Raw genomic sequence first — 17105 nt, 5'->3', positions numbered from 1 at the left:
TCTCGTCTCGCTCTCCCTGGAGCCCGCAGAGAGCCAGTCTAGCCTTTTCCCGGCCGCTTCCGCTCTTCTAGTCACTACCTGCTTCCAGCCTTCTCCTCCGGATTGTCGTGCGTCTCGACTGGGCTGGATTCGCGTGTCATGTCTGGTATCTTCGTCCTCTCGCCTCTGTTACTCTTCGACTTAGCTAACCTCGACTTTGCCTTTCTTTCCCACGCTCCATGGCCTCGGCCGCCTCTCACTTCGTTCGCATTTTTACCTGTGGTCTATGCACCCGCATTCTAACTCCCCCACTGCGGAGCGTCTCCTCTGTCATCATCTCCACTTGCGCGTCGCAGCCGCAGCCCGTGCCGTCGCTGCTCGTTTCTGTCTACAGCCTCAGTTTCGATTCCTGTGAGTCCACTTTCTCACGTGTCTTCAAGCGGAGCGTCCCCTGAACGCGCCGCTGGAGATTTTGTTTCGCAGGAGAGAGGATCTAGCTCACGGGAATACGCTGGCATCCACCTTCCGCCTCTGTGTGGAGGTTCCGCTTGATATGCAATTTGTGATGCGTGCGCTTTCTGAAGCTGCCTCTGAGTCCGAAATTGTGTTTGCTGTATTTGTTCGTGTGGGATTGGGGCTGGTCCGCGTGCACAGCTCAGGCTGCAGCCGCCTTCTTCTCAGGGCGACTCGTCCCCCCGATGTGCCTCACGCTGGAGTGCGGAGTCATTTTTTCGCTTTTTGTCCTGTGCTTGGCGGACACCACGTGCGGCAAAGCGCTTGCTGCACGCCACCACCGTTGTATGCTGCGGCTTGCGCCCCGCTCGCTGGCTTCAATACATCAGATCGAAAAAGTTCGTGCTTAGCGTTTGCCTGCGCCTCGTTGCGCATCTGCGTCGCCATATATGGCTCGTGAGGCGGCGTCCAGGTGCGGCCGCGAGCTCCTCTTTCCTGCAGAGGTCTCGCCTGCGCCTTTGAAGGCCGGCGCGTAGCCGAGACTGGTTGCTGTGCGGGGTGCGTCTTGCTCCGCGTCCCTCGGTCGGTTTGCTCCGCATGGAGTGTCCGCTCTTCTGCCCGCGTTAAGATGTTTTTTCTGGATCCCGCCGCGGTCTGCTGCTGCGCGGCGACTTGCTGCTGCAGCGTGGGCGGCATCTGCGCCTACCGAAATCGCAAGTCGATTCCTCACCCGTCAGAATGTGCGCTGATAGGCAAAGTCTACCGCATCTGCGGCTGCCACGACCACTCGAAATTTGACATGCTCGTAGAGGTCCACGAAATCCACAACCTCTCGCAGTCGGGCAAGTACTACGTCGAGCTCCACGCAGGGCGCTTCGACGTGCGAACTGGCGTCTGCTCTGCGAAAAAAGGTCGCGTCGATATACAGGTGGGAGAGCTCGGAGACAAGCGCCTTTATGGAACGAATCGGGTCCCTTTCATCCGCTGCGGGCGAATCCCGGCCTCCAGTTCGTGTTTTGGCAGGCAGAATATGAGAATATTCTCAAACGCTTCCGCGAGAAGGATTCCACTCTTTGTGGGCGCACACGGTTTTCCTCGTCGCCTTCGGAAGGCCATCGCAGTTGCACGCGTGCGGCTGCGTGGAGCACGAGCCGCAGGCTAGACGCCGCAGGTGCAAGCGTGCCGGCTGCTCGTGGGCGTATCAGTGCATATATATATATATGTATATATATATATATATATATACAAGCGTCGACGTGTATGTGGGTGGCTGGTTGCGCGCATTGCCGTAGGCCGGGCGGGGGGTTCGAAAGCCGAAAGCACGGCGTTGAAAGACTTTTCTAATAGACCTGAACTTGAGTTGCATCGAAAAAGGCTGAAGAGGGAAAGTCTCGCGCATGCCCACTCGAGACCGCTTGTCTCTCTTTCGTGTTCCGCGCTTGCTTCAGGAACGGCTGAGCCTCCACGTGCGCCAAGTCGACAGTCTCGTCGTTGTGCGGGTCAAGAAGCAGGGTCTCGTCTCCGCCGAAGATTTCGGCGATGCCTCGATAGCCGTTAAGTCCGAGCTGCTCGACGCAGGCTTCCCTAAACGCCAGCCGTTTCTTTGTCAAAAAGACGGAAAGACAACATGCAAAGTCGTGGTGCGTTTCTGAGCGCTGGAACTCATGCTAGCGGCATGTCGCGGTCGTGCGCCCGAGACAGGGTATGCATTTGCGTGCGCTACTGATTTTTTGGTGTTCGCCAGTTCTTCTAGTGTGTGATCGTGCATATAGGCGTATCCTCTTATGAGGCAGCTACCCCGAAGCCGACACGAATGACTGTTGCGGAGTGCGTGTTTTCGCAGCTGTCCTTCCATCGTCTGGACACCGCCAATGTGAATCTTGGGGACTTCCAGATGAGCCCGCTGCTGTACCAAGCGCTGCTGCAGGCGCAGTACGAGGCGGAGGCGCGAGGCGAAACGCTCCACGTAGACGTGTATAACATGACAGACGCTGAGCGACTCCGATTTCTATCCAAGGTTCTCGAGGGGCCGTTGAAGCAAATGGGTTCCCTTGGTGGCTCCTGGAAAAGCTTTTACTTCCGCGCAGTTGAACGGAAAAACGGAAAGTGGGAGTGGCAATACTGGGACTCCAAAGACGACTGTGTGGTGAGGCTGCTCGACGCCCAACGCCGCAACTGAAGATAGCGCTGCAGCGCAGTTTGCGGTAGCCTGGTGCACAGTAGGCTTCAAAAAGGCCTTCAGCTACGCACATAACGCGATCGCCAGTCCATAGGATGTTTGGCAACGCAGTTCACTGGAGTCTTGTGCCTGCATCACGTCAGGCTTGTGCACGTTCGGTCGTGTGCGGCACCGGCGCGTTGATATCTTTTTCTGTTTCTTGTGCTTTATCTGCAGAGTGGCGTGAAGAAGCGCGGGTCCTACTCCTTCATGGCGATCTCGCTGGTCCTTCCCGACAAACATGACCGTCAGTGTTTTTATTTGCGCTATCATGATACCAGAGGCGCACACGACCTCTTTTTCAAGCGCGTGGATCGAGACCGCAATTTGTGGTCTGATGGTCTCTTCGAGTTCATTGAAAAGTTGCGCGAGTATCTCGAGAAGCATCCTGAGGCAGCAATGCAGGGCGCCGTGCGGCACGATTCGCCACGCAAAGAAAAAAAGCGAGGAGACGATGGAGGCAGCCGAACGCCGAGGCATCGTGACGGCTCTTCGCGAAGTCCGCGTAAGAAGGATGTCGCCAGCGTTGAAGGCGACGCGTCGAGGAGGAGTCGGAGCCCCAGGGCTTCGGAGGGAAGGACGAACCGAAGTCAGGTAGATACGGCAGACTTGTTGGAGAAGCGACGCGTCCTCTCGCCAAGGCAAACCGCCGCGGAAGAGGTTTTGAGACCCCGCGTCTCGGTCCTGAAAGGACGAATGATCGACGGGCTCATGTACGACGGATCCGCTCATGTCGCGGACGAAGCGGCGCAGGAACAAGCAGGTCTCTCGCCCGGAGGGATGTCACGAAGGAGAGAGAACTCAGAGAGACAAAGATTTGAACAAGAGGAAGAAGAGCCGCTGCTGCACAGCGGAGAGCAGGCGCGTCCATGAGAGACCACGAGACAGCATCTGAAACCACAGCATTTCTCGGCCAGACGGCAGTTGACTGCGGGTCCAAGGGCACTGAGAGAACCACAGAAATGTACTGAGAGGAAAGCAGTGGTCAGGAGCGGTGTTACGGGAAGGCGGCAGGTCGGGACGGAACGGACGGGGAACCGAAGAACCTGAAATGCCGGTTCGAGCACTAGGGTACCGAGAAAAACGAAAGTGGGTGAGGCTGGGGGTGACGGATCAACATCATGAATGCCACTGTCTGCATGTTTTTGTGTCCAGTAAAACCTTCTTCTCGCAGCTATCCACAAGTTCATCAGGTAGCTCACATGGTCAGAGTGCGGAACTTGTTAAGCGCTGATACGTCAGAGCAAGCTAGTGACGGTCACGGAGACGGAGGGCAGGGGGTCGCCGAATGCATTGCAGGTATGAAGGTTCCTGCTAAGCCTTGCAGCACCCGTCACCTGTACGCACTAACTCTTCCCCTTTCCCCATCTTTTACACGCCTGGTAGGTAGGTGGTAGCATTTCCATTGACACGGCGTCTGAAGTTATCATCCCGCATCCGCACTCCGCCAACTGTTTCGCACTCACATGCACTCGATATATAGCTCGCGAAGGTGTCGCGCCTGTCGCCCGAACTCTACACGGCCCAGCGCTGAAGCAGGACGGGACGTCATTCACACACCAGAAAATGTCGGTCGAAGGCCAGTTCGTTCCTGACCACGAAGGAATGTCGCCACTATTGGTTGCCGAAGCTGTGTCACGTCAACAGGCGCTCGATTGACTGTGAAGAAGACGGGAGGAACGATGACGGATGCTCCAATAATACTGGGTCAGACCAGCTCGCCTCCATCGGCGTTGGTCGACCTGTAAGTCAACACGGTCCAATGACTCCTCACTCGGCTGTACGAGCGTCGTCAACTACACAGTGCCAACGGCAGGGGTGGTGTTGGGGCCGACGTCAAACTAGAGGGAACCCTGACTGGCCTTAGGCATGTTTTCTATCCTTCTAGGGTGTGTGCATGTAATCGACGCGCAGCATCCGTTTCGGGCTTGCCACCTAACCCTCTTCTCCCTCGATTGAGGTGGCAATAAGCGGGGTCGCAGAGAGAGCTATGTCATTCGCGAGTCTGAGGCGGGAAAGCTCGGCTGCTCAAACTGCAGCATTGAGGCACTGGCACAGAATGAGGCTGATTTCAGAGCACGTGTGCAGAACAGGGGCGCGCGCGGTGCTCTGCAGAACCGGGTTTGCGCTATGGGATTGACTGCATCTGTGAATGGCACACGCTGCCCTGGCTGCATGACGTGCGGGGCCCGTCTCCTGAGTCGCCTATGTCTGCTACCTGGTGGGATCATTAGTCAACGGGAAGAGGTAGAGGCACGACAGAATCTAGCTGACTCTGTCATTCTCTGACTTTTTTGCTACGACTAGCGTGCATCCAGCGCGCCAGCGGCTCTTATCTAGGAGACTGGATTTCCACCCCTGTAGCCGCTGCAAAGAGTTTGTGCCTAGGTTTCTGCGCCTTGCGCGTTCTTGAGACTGCTTCCGGCGGGCATGAACTGCCAGATGGAGACTCTGTTCAAAGCCTAGACCCGGTCACCGGTGCCACAGCCTACGTGGTACAGCTTCCTGCGTGCAGCGGTAACGTGGGGAACGCGCGACACGGTTTCCGCTGAGCCAGAGACGCGTGTCTGGCACTGGTGTGCTTGATAATCCAGTACTACCCCTCATTTTTGCCCGATCGGCAATTGAAATATTCGTTCTGCACCAGTATGCGCTGGACATAGGGTGCACAAGCGTTGCGTTTTTCCGTGACCTCCTGAGCGAAGAGTTGGTAGCTTGAAAAACGGGGGTACTTCCAGCCTCATGTGGAACATGTGCTCTCCGACAACGACGACTGTCACGCGCTGCCGCACTTTGTGTTTGCAACTGGCTGCAGCTGTTTTCATTATTTCTTCCACATTCTCACTCTCTTCAAAAGAAACGGCAGACCCTGTGCTCGGGCCGTGGTCGCTTGCTGCCGAGGCCGCGGAGGGGCCCCCTGGAGAGCGAAGGGGTACGTCTTTCATGCGCTACTATGCGCGGCCGCAGACGGCTTTGATGGGGGTAAGTCGTAGTGCTGCAGTTCGCCTTGAGGCCATCGTTAAGCCCGTCGTACTTGATTGCGATAAATAAAGCCAATTGGAGGAGTTCGACTAGTGCATATATGTTGCTGGCAGCAGTGTTGTTTACGCAGTCCATTGGTCACCGGCTGGCAGCGTGGGGTGCATAGGACATGCACCATGTCTGTATGTTCGTCCACGCGTAGACGTGTCCACGCGTTATCACGCTCGCCATTCAATCGCGCCAAGTGCCGTAAGCGAGGGCACAGCGTCACACGCGGTGCAGACACAGCAGTGATCACGGACGGTTTAAATGTTCCGTCACCTTGCGCAGAATTGGCAAGCGGCCCTTTTGGCCCACCTCGGCTCGCCCCCGCCGACTCAATTGTGGCGCACTATTGAGCGTTGAGACTTGTGTTGGTCCTGGCGTTAGCGATGAGAGGCTGTGCTGGAGAAATTTACTGTGGCATCGGAACTGGTGCTCGATGGTGGTACCGGAATAGAGCACACCGCCTTGCTGAGCCCAGCGAATGCTGTGCACCGCAACGGGCGGCTCGAAGGGTGTACTGCTCTTGTCATCAGACAGCAGCAACGTGGCCACATGTTGTCATGTTGTTTGTTCTGCCGCTTGCCTGCTCATTTTCAGTCGTGCAGGAGGATTCTTTCCAGCTCCCAGACGCTCAGCTATTTCCGCATGTAGGCGACGTGTCTCGTCCCTAAGGTTTCTCGTCTTGTCCCGGAGGGGCGCCACACCAAGGCGCAAGAGGCGGCCCCAGACATTCTAGAGTTGTCTGGCGTCCCCGTCCGATACGCGGTCAGTCTAGTGCATCACTGGGCGTGATCCAGCGCATTGGTGCCACCTCAGAGCGCTGGATGGGTGCTGTGTTGCCTTCTCAACGCCGTGCCACCTCCCGCATTATGCTCGCTGAGGCATGCGAGCTGCCAAATCTTCGTAACCTTGCAGCTCGCTTCTTCACAACTTAGCACATCGAATTGTTTGTATCCACACGTGCTGGAGTAGCAGCTGTGTCCGTTCTGTGCTCATGTAGGATGTGGGAAGTGCAGCGCGCGCGTTTAGCGTAGCAACCCCCGGAAAAAGGGTGTACGCTTCGGTCGTTCCTCGTTTTAGGTTTCGATGGTTTGTTCATCACCAGCGGTCAGCTGGATGCAGACGCTTCCTTCATCTCTTTGCGCCTGCACCACGACGGTAATCCACTACATTCCTTCTTATGGCGTGTCGTCTGCAGCTGGTCAGCCTCTGCCTCCAGGGTCTAGTAGCCAGTATACGCCCCGCCCACTGGTTAACCGGCCTAACCTGGGTGGCCAAATGAACTCACGACATCGTTATAATCTCATCGGTACCGGTTGGCGGCAGAGGCTGGATGGAGCGCGCACCACTTCAGCCAGTGTGCCCGCATCCATGGCTTTTCGCCAAGAGAACGCTCTGCAGCCACCCCCGTTAAACACCGCAGCGCTACGGCGGCCTACACGGCGCCGACGATACCATCAATCGCAGAACCTAAGGCGCTGCGGGCCACTTCAGGCACAGCAATTCAGGAGGCTGCCGCGATTACTGCAGGAGGAGGCAGTGCTCCCTCGACACTGCCTCTTACTATTTTCCATCATGGCGTAAGCCCTGTTGCAGCAGGTAACAATTGTGTGTCTATTGCATTTCAGCATGGGCGCAGTTGCCTCTACACGAAGCTCAACTAGTGATGTCAGAACATTAGAGATAATTGTACTGCATGCAAGATCCGATCTAGTACTTTATGTTTCTTGTGGCACAGGAAACGGAAGTCTGCACTCGGCCGCAGCGTCGACACAATTGCGTTCGTCCCCTAGGCTTTCATCTCCCGCTGTACCCGATTGGAAGCCTCCTTTTCAGCCGTACCGGAACCAGAAGAATGCAGTGTTGACCTCTCTCGTAGTCCCTTCGACACCTCCAGCCAATCAACGCAGAGGATGGAAAAGAAACCATCCGGACTTGCACTCCCCCACTGCAGACGACCCCACCACCTGGGGCCATGTACAAGGTCGAACAGTCCGGCCTTCTCATGATTCCCATCCAAATCCGTTTACAAGACGCACATCAGCCACGAAGGGTCATGGAAACAAAACTGTCTGGCAGTCAGCGGGCGCTGGCTATTTCCAAGGGGCCAGTCAGCAACTGGAGTTCCCAAGAAGCTCGGAACGCGTGGGAACCATTGCGTACCGCGCGCGGCCGCCGTCAGATAGCGGCACGATGACGGAAAATCCACCCCAGCCCTATGAAGAGGCCAAGGTGGCTTCTGCGCGAGACTGCGGAGCGCCAATAACACAGTCGGCGCCAGATGTACAGTCCGGCTCCGACCTACGCCAGGGCGTTCCGGCCGTCAGAGGTAACTCGCAACGTGTCGCTCGGCATATCTTGAATAATCGAAAAGAACCACAAGTCCCGCCTCTGGGCCATGCGCCTCCAGCAGATGTTTCAGTTTATGAGGTGCTAACTGATGTGTCATGCGCTGCAGGGAACAGCGACCTTGGCGTTTTCCGCTGGCCATCAGTGGACGCCGTCGTCCCTCGTCCCGATCTCCCGGCTGGTGGTCTCACTACCTTCTGGTCTGCATCTGCGGCTTCAGGCTTACCGACAATCCTCGGGGCGCCGCCAACGTCCGCTGTCGCGTCAGCGTCCACAACTACTGACAGAAGCCGCAGATTATGCCGTTCGTCTACCACAAGCCCAGATTCAGGTATTCACGGAGTGTGCAGGTCCCTTCTTCAAGATCCACTCTGCCCGTCTGACCAGAGCATCCACGAGTTCCGTGAGGCAGCGGACCGTCCGACAGCCGAGTTGCCGGGACCTACGGATTTGATGAAGGAAGCTATACAGCGGTGGCAAATTCCTCACGCTACGCCCTCTGGTACCGACGCCTCAGGTGAGGCAGAGCCTGCGTCACCCCAGGAGCGGACAAAACACTCTTTATGCTACCACCGAAGAAGCGATGGGCACATCGTGCTCAAAGGAGCTTCTCTCCTGCTGAGGGCGTGTCCACGGATCGCGCATGAGAGGTGTTACTCCTCTGGCAGCCATAGAAGATGTGTGAGCAGCCTGCCTCCCCTGTCCTTCGGAGGTTCATGGTGACCGTCGTAGGATGCAACAAAGTCAGACTCAACTAACAACATTTTCCCGTATCTTCTCATACACACCGCGCCCAGCCGAGTGAAAGCGATGCGGTGTTTTTTCTGTCGACACCCATGCGAAAACTGCCGCACTCGTGCCATGATAACTGACGCGGAGCGCTACAACGAGCTTGGTGGGCATGACCGCTCTACTGCTGCCTTCAGCGAGCCGGCAACATGCAGAAGTCCCCACGAAACTCGTGTCATAAGTGTTTCTCACGCGTTGTGTGATACACGTAGTGGGCTTGCTGTCTCTCAAAAAACACAAGACGGACGTCGTCGTCGCCGGAAACTGAAGCTCGACGACGTGCTGTTGTCTTCTTGTAATGTACAAGACCAATACGTAGATTTCGATTGCATTTAACTAGGGATGAGGGGTGAGGTATGGGACTTTTACAAGTTGGCTCACCTAAACCCATTTATATCATTTCCCTACTTGTGTTTGACTGGCTTGTACGCGGAACGCAGGATGCTATCGATAAAGGGGGACGGCTTCTGCTCGTTTGGAGCCTGTCGTGTCTGTGATGTGTCATTTGCCCACCAGGCAGGGGGCTCTGAGTGCGCTCCCCTCCGGTAGCCACAACACCGGTCAGGAAAGAGTGTCAGGCAGATTTTGCCATTTTGGGTCTAGATTGATCTTACATGAGCGTCTAGTCAATGGATATGTTGTCGCCGCTCATTTACAAGGCAGGCAGTTGTAGCAGTCCTGCAGCCATAATTTCTTGTTCCAGACACCTCTGGGCCTCGAGGCAACATTCTGCACTGAGACAAGCTCAGTGCAGTTGCCTGCGTGTCGCACTAGCTTGTCTTGGTACCGATTCTTCTGGTTTTGTAAAGCCATCACTGTAAGCCGCTTCGTTGACCGAAATGAAATCCACCCTGCAACCCTGGCTATCTCACGAAGCTCCTCCGCTATCTAGTGACACTGAGCATGCAAGCGGATCAAGAATGAAAGGCTGTAGCCTCCATGTCCAGCGCTTAAATACGAAGAAGCGCTATTTTCTGGACGCTGTGGTCCAGGGCTCACGTCAGCAGCAACATACAATTAAATCTTCAGTGCGAGATGACTTTTGTGACACCAGCTGTGCGAACGGAGGCGCCAATGACGCAGCTTGAGTGTACGAAAGAGGCCCACGTTGCCACTAGAATTCCGGGAGCGAAGATCGCTCAACGACGAGATGGTCATTAATCCCAGTCCCTTGGCGAAGGCTCTTGAGAAGTGCAAATCTCCGATGCATCCGAATACATATGTAGCACTTGCCCTGTTGACTAGTGGCCCGATATATGGCAACTAACGGGTGCGCCACGCCTGTTGCTCGAGCTCTCCAAACCCCGGGCCCCGATGATGGACGGGGGCGTCATTCACGCACCAGAAAAAAATCGCAATGACGGTAGAGAGCCAGTTCCTCAGCGCAGAGGAACGTCGCCACTATTGGTTGCCGGAACTGTGAAGTCAATAGGCGCTTGATTTAGCTTCGGAGAGGAAGAGAGAAACAATGACAGGTGCTCAGTGATACGAAGTCAGACCAACTCGACCCCATCGGCGTCCGTCGATCTCACAAGCGACAAGGCTCCACGGCTCCTCACTCGATTGTACAGGCGTCGTCACGTACAGAATGCCGACGGTAGGGGGCAGGGCCGAGGTCAGACGAGACGGAAGCCGAACCGGCCCTAAGTATTTTTTACCCGTTTATGGTGTCGTCATACAATTGAGTCACAGGCTTCCGTTTCGGGCTTGCCGTGTAGCCCTCTATCTAGGGAGATAGAGGCGGCAGTATGCGGGATCGCAGACGGGGTCCCGAGGCAGGAGTGCTCGGCTGCTCAGACTGCATGGCTGAGACTATGGGGAAGGCTGCGATTCCAGAGCATTTGTGTGGAGGAGCACCGCAGGCGCGGCGTTCCGTACAGCTGGAATTGCACCTCACGCTAGATTGCTTGTACGGCACAGCTTGCCCGGTCTGTGTAAGGCGTGGGCCGTAACGTGCGAGGTGTGATGCGCCTGCTGGGGGTGGTTGTTCAGTAGTGCCAGAGACGCGGCCGCATAAAGTGGGCAGACTGACCTGCCAACGTTGTTGAATGCGCATGCTTCTGCTGCGGTGTCGCGCAGAGAACAGTTATGTCTGCGTCCGCATCTGAAAAACGCCGACCCATAATTACAGACGCAACATTTGTCTGGAAGCGCCCCGTGGTAACGGCAGGGGGTGAGTTTCCTGCATCCTACCATGCCGATAGCCGATGGAACGAGGACCGAGGCCCTATCCCGGGCAACACATCGCGCGCGTTGCGTGACCGTGTTCTGTCGAACGGGAGACGCGTGATCACGCGCCCATAAGATTTCAGAGAGAGGGAGCATCTTGGGAAAGCGTGCTAGTTTGCTGCGAGCAACTGATAGACTCGGAGTTGCGCATCGCTGCCTGTTTGTCGTGACGTTGGTGGAAATGGCCGTAGGTTGACGATCCGGGTGACCTCTAGCATCGAACCGTGCTCTGGAACAATGACGTCCCTCACAAGGTGGCTCACCTTGCGGTCAACACTTACAGGAGCTGTTTTCGCTGTCTATTCCTTTCTCGGATTCTTTCGAGGAGACACAGCTTTCGATTTTCTGTTTCGGCTGGGGGCGCTTGCCGCCGAAACCGCGGACGAGTTGCCCTGTAAGTGAATTGGCTGTCGTTTGCCTTGCATTGTGGCTTCAGGCGGCTTCATAATCTTGTCCACACCGTCCGTTCGCCTCTTTTGGACAGTGTGCGCAATCAGGTCTTGCGTATTCATCAGACGGGCGAACAGCGAAGAGGACATCCGTGCCTGCGCAAAATTACGCCTGCTTTGAATCAAATTGTAAAAATCCAGGAACGCCGTCGAAACTTATGTCCATTCGGGTCAGCCCAACTGGACTGGAGCACCTCTAGTGTCAAGCTATAGGGCAGTCTGGTGCACAGTTGTTCACACACTGTATCGGCTCAAATAGTTGTGCGGTGGGTATTTTTCCAAACTGACGCATCGATCCATACACCAAAGGAAAGCGACCTGATTGAGTGACTGTTCTGGCTCCTGTGGAGGCACATTTCGAGTTGGATTATCGGTTGTCATGGCAGCAGCGGGTTACCAATACGTATGTGAGGCGCCTGAAGACTGGGTAGGGGGGTCTGTTGCCAGGTGTTACCAGCCTCGCCTGTTTCACTGATAGTTAAGCCGCGAAGACGAATGCAATTGTCTACAATTTGTTGGATTGTCCGCTTGTCTGTTGGCCCTCAGGTACCAGTCGGGAGCTCCCTCATAATCCGGTCTCGCGGGCAGCCTTCTCAGTGCTCATGCCGCTCCCTGCTTCCTCACACGACGACAGCCATGTTTCAACGGCGAGCCAGGCACAGGCTCCAGCATCGCAGATTCCTGTAATGACAGATGGTGCTTTCACTGATCGGGCTGGCGGAACGTCCGGGACACTAGAAATGAACCCAAGTGCAAGTTTAGGGTTTACGAGCCGTCAACCCCATACTGCGTCAGGTGGATTCATCACGTCTTCAGTTCCCGTCACTGCGCTTGCGGGAGGGCGAACTCAACGCATAGCTGCAACACGTACAAAGGCTTCCTCTAACATAAACTCTAATGCAGCTGCCATTTCGACGAGGGCCACTGCGTCGAAACACAAGCCACGCCGGCGCAAGTATTTTCTTCGCAGACTTCCACATCGCCGCCAACAGCTAGCAGCGCCTACGCCAGCCCACAGATACAGTACTCGTGCTAAATTAAGGAAAGAAGGCCAGAACGGTACTGCATCTGTCGCTCCCGAGCTGTCGTCCGGCAAACTGCGAGCTCCTTCTGGCTCCAAGGGAACCGCGACACAAACAGCACCCGAGCCACGACACAATTTCCCTGTTTTGTTCCTTCGTCGCTGTCTAAGAATGCAACCACACCGATGACAATACGCGAGGAGTACAGTCGTGAATACTCGCCGGACCGCGTGCCATTCAGTCAGAGGCTGAAGCGCCGCAGCTGCTGTTTCGCAATCAGCGAGAGCGTGCCAACTCTCACCCGGCCGATGACCGGAACGAGGGCGCCAGCATGATCGCACGTGGAGTCTTACACTGGTGGGATGCAAGCACAAGGTGTCGATGCCACAGCAGAGAAGAGGGCCTCTGCCCTTTTCGGCTGTGAAGCGCGGTATGAGGGCGTCATCACGTGGGCACTGTGGCGTGACGGTATGGGGTTCTGTGCCTTCGCAGGTCGGTTGCCTTCTGTACTGCCAGCTGCCCCTCCCCCGCCGGCGTTGCCAGCTACGGTGCCTGCAGTGGACACGCCGGTGAAAGAGCCGGGTGGCGGCGGTAGGCCGTCGGCGGCGGATACCCCAGGACCCTCGGATCGCGGTACGTCCTCTCAGGAGCGGCGACAGCGACCGCCGCGGACGACTCCACTGCGGCATCCTGTTGTGTACGGTCCTCACCAGGAGAATGCAGGCTCATCTAGCTATCCTGCCGGGCAGCGCCCGGTTCGACAGTGGATCTTCGATGCTGCCATGCGGCTAGCGTCTACGATGCCGCCTGCATGAAGAATTGCTTTTTTTTGGTGGGCTGGCAGAGCTGACAACTGACGCAACAGAGGAGCGCAGCAAATGGTCCGCACCGGGACCGGTTGCGGAGCTCTCGTGTGTCCTCCCTAAGAGGCGGCGGGTTGTCGCTTCCGAAGGTGCGCTGAGCGTCACACGGTAGAATGAGCGTACGACTGGGTAAACTTCGCCGCTTGCGCTTTTCAGTGACTCGTGCAGAGCAACGCCAATCGCGTATTTCGGCTGGGCGACGTGTTGGTGATGGCGTTCGGAGGACGTGGGCACACGTCTCGTAAACCTATCGTTTCAGACGCGCTACAATTGCATGCGGTTCTGTTTATGTGCCTGGCGGGTCTTTGATCGCGCTGGCAAGAATGAACCTGTCTGCCTGCTCTCCACCTTGTCGCCTAACATACTTTTCCGTCAGCTCCGGCTGCTTCAACTGCAGACTTTCTGGTTAGAGTTCCTAAGGTGCTGAATAATGCAGAGACGATCAAACGAGTGTCGCGTCAATACGTGCCAGCCGCAGGAGCCCCGCTGTCATGGTGGCAGCTCAAACGCCCTTCAACGGCCTCCTGGCACCTCGGCGCAATCATCATACAAGCGTATCTCATGGCGTTCGTTCAGGCATTGATTCTACCTGGCTTCAGCCCCTCGCACCTCAAGACCGTATACCAAAACGCCGTTGGATACGTCGATTTGCTGAAGACGTTCTCAAGACCTTGCAGTCCGCTGGCGGGGATGCAACGGGTTCAGTTGCGCGAGACATAGAATCGCGGCAGAAGGCTCCGGCGGTGGGCTACGCGACACATACGCTAGCGCTGCCACCAAGGAAGCGTCTGGCGATCGCGTCAGGGGACACCTCCGCGCGTGTTGCAGGTCAGTGACGCGGAATGCCACCTGGTGTTGGGAAAACGGTTGCTTCTATGAACCCGTAGTGGCGGAATGCAGGCACCCGGTGTCGAAGCCATAGCAGAGAAGAGGGCCTCTGCCCTTTTCGGCTGTGAAGCGCGGTATGAGCGCGCGGGTGCAATGCGGCATGACGGTATGGGGTTCTGTGCTTTCGCAGGTCGGTTGCCTTCTGTACCGCCAGCTGCCCCTCCCCCGCCGGAGTTGCCAGCTACGGTGCCTGCAGTGGACACGCCGGTGAAAGAGCCGGGTGGCGGCGGTAGGCCGTCGGCGGCGGATACCCCAGGACCCTCGGATCGCGGTACGTCCTCTCAGGAGCGGCGACAGCGACCGCCGCGGACGACTCCACTGCGGCATCCTGTTGTGTACGGTCCTTACCAGGAGAATGCAGGCTCATCTAGCTATCCTGCCGGGCAGCGTCCGGTTCGACAGTGGATCTTCGATGCTGCCATGCGGCTGGCGTCTACGATGCCGCTTGAAGATAGAAGTGCCTTTATTGAAGGCCTCCAGGGGCTGTCAGTTGATGATGGGTTGAGGCGCGCGACACCATCTCCATCCTCTTCCCTTGGCAGCACGCACGCACGAGCGCGTACTAGAGCGGCCGCTAGTCTCGCCCGTATGGCTGGTTGGCCTTCCAACAAGTAGCACGAGCGGAGCACAAGGCTCACATTTTAACGCGGGCCGTGCCAGGCGTTCCAGGGAATTTCTGGCGAGTTCACGAGAGCTGCCGTCGTCTGGAGCAGAGGCAGGCCTCGCACCCGCGTTGTCTCGTCCCATCTCCTTCAACGGACCAGTCAACAGCCAAGAGCGACATAGTCCTTCCCCCTCACACCGCCCTGCGCTAGCGGCTTCGCCGGTTCAACAACCCCCCAGAAAAAGCGTCGCTGTGGCTCCTTCCCAGGCGGCTGCCCAGTCACAGCGGGCACCGCACCCGTGAGGGAAGCAAGCTGCTACAGAAGCCGCTACTGCAAGCGTAGCGGCAAACTTTTATTCTCACTGCTGGTGTGTCTTATAACAGGCAAATCCGTTACGCCTTCTCAACTTGCAGGGCTTGCATAACGTGCTTACAATATTTCCATGTTCCGAGACACAGAATAGTTTATCGCAAGACGACCATGGTGGTGAGAAGACTGGCTGTCCGCGCCTGCATTGGAGCCGTTGTCACTTGTATTGTGAGGTTTCTGGGTTCCAAGTTTTCCCAGATTACACTTTTTCTGATTTGCCTCATTGTCACTTGTTCTCCATTTACTCGACGCAGGCGTCAAACTGCTATTGATGCTTTTTTGGAAGATTGCAGTTGCCGAACAGCTGCGTGATTACATAGCCCAGAGAAGCATTGTACGACACATTGCAGCTACTGCTTACGGAAAGTTCTGTTATCTCTTGCACCGACTCTGGTGCACGGGGTCTTTCGCTCCTACTCTGTATGTTTCACATTAAGTAATCATACCCTTTTGGATTCATCCTCCTCGTTTTTGTGGCCCTCCCCCATTCCCTTTCATCAATTCATCATCTGCGCGTGATCACAAGAGCAAGGAAATACCGTGGTGACGGACACCGTTTTATGAGACCGCTCCCGCCTGCTGGTTAACGGGCCCCTGCACTCACCGGGCGGGATATCCGTCGCTGGGACATGCTGATACGGGAAAGTGATGTTGATAAAGGCGCACCTGTGTGGTTGTTGGCAGCACTGTGGCATTGGTGCTTCTTCAAAAGTAGTCCCTTTAATGCCGCGGTGCGAACTCAGCCTTCACGAACTTGCCGAGTTATGCACTAGGTGCGGTGAGCAGCTTCCCGCAATACTGGTGGTCACATCAATCGGTATACGGTCTCAAGTTTTCCCGGACAGAGCCCGTGGTTCATGGGACACGTGTGAGCCCCGAAAAGTAGCGCCTTCCGCGAAGATCTGGCAGCTTTGGGACGATGAACTGTTTTTGAGCTAACCTGGTGCTGCGTCTACAGCTGCACTTGCTGCTTTGCTATCATCGCCAGTTGCCGGTTCTGTCTGAGGGTCCGTCTGTCATTGTATTAACTTAGATGAAGTCAATGGCAAAAAGAAGACGCTCCTCGGTTCCAATATCGTTGCTGTTTCTGTGGCCCTGTCCCTGGGGTTTTTGCCAATGTTTGCGTAAGGATACTACTTGAGATGCTTCTGAAGGGAGCGTGGTTACATCCATACACCTGTCTCATTTGTCTAGCGTGCCTGCGGGCGGTAGAAGGGACGAAACCATCCTATATCATTGTGCCGCTTTTCTATCGTCGGTGGGCACTTCCTTTGAAAGCAGTTTGCACGGATCAGCCTATGACGTGGAAGTGGTGAAGCCGACTGAAACCACTGAATCCCTTTGATAAACGGGTGTTCCAAGAGGCAGGTGAGGAACAGTGCTATGTGCGGGTCCTGCAATTAGGGGGCACCCTCTGGGCCTCCGTTTAACGCGCCGCTGGTTGCGTTCGTAAAAGCATACACACGTACCGCTCGCTTTCCGCCTACAGAGGACGAGCAGCCTCGTACACTGCAGGCTAGACTGCGGCGGCGAGCGGGCGGTAGAAGGCCTCCAAGGTTCCGCACCGGCACCGCCGAGGAAAGTCGGTCTGGCAACCATGAGAAAAGGGCATACATCCACCAGCAAACACCCAGCTGCACAGGAATGAGGAATGTACGGAACTACAGCGCGGGAGGAAGTCTCCGATGAGGGTACACCGACAGAGGCAGTCCCCCCACGCACGGTGGGGACTACCGACCCGCGCCTGTGTTTTTTGCTGCAGACGCTCGCTTGCTGTGATGGCAAGAGCAATTACGGTTTCACTAACGATGTGACACCACAACAATTACGAGAGCAGTGCTCTAAGGGGTTCTCCCTGTGCATTG

At 56.2% G+C, this 17105-nt stretch overlaps 2 protein-coding genes across 2 annotated transcripts; both read left to right on the top strand.

Moving 5' to 3' along the window:
- Nucleotides 1-1060: 1060 nt before the first annotated feature.
- BESB_054290 (transmembrane protein) lies at nucleotides 1061-3523 on the top strand (the record flags this gene model as incomplete). Its single annotated transcript, XM_029363864.1, has 4 exons — nucleotides 1061-1360; nucleotides 1881-2072; nucleotides 2276-2578; nucleotides 2828-3523. 4 exons carry the CDS (start codon nucleotides 1061-1063, stop codon nucleotides 3521-3523), a joined length of 1491 nt encoding a protein of 496 aa, XP_029219787.1.
- Nucleotides 3524-11281: 7758 nt separating this feature from the next.
- Nucleotides 11282-15295, top strand: BESB_054280 (uncharacterized protein; the record flags this gene model as incomplete). Its single annotated transcript, XM_029363863.1, has 7 exons — nucleotides 11282-11438; nucleotides 12040-12243; nucleotides 13008-13148; nucleotides 13360-13467; nucleotides 13955-14206; nucleotides 14397-14537; nucleotides 15255-15295. The coding sequence occupies 7 exons, from the start codon at nucleotides 11282-11284 to the stop codon at nucleotides 15293-15295; spliced, it is 1044 nt and encodes a 347-aa protein (XP_029219786.1).
- Nucleotides 15296-17105: the final 1810 nt, after the last annotated feature.

Source organism: Besnoitia besnoiti, chromosome IV (assembly GCF_002563875.1).
Source record: "Besnoitia besnoiti strain Bb-Ger1 chromosome IV, whole genome shotgun sequence".
Taxonomy (NCBI): Eukaryota; Apicomplexa; class Conoidasida; order Eucoccidiorida; family Sarcocystidae; genus Besnoitia; species Besnoitia besnoiti.
This window is presented reverse-complemented; position numbering and strand designations above follow the sequence as displayed.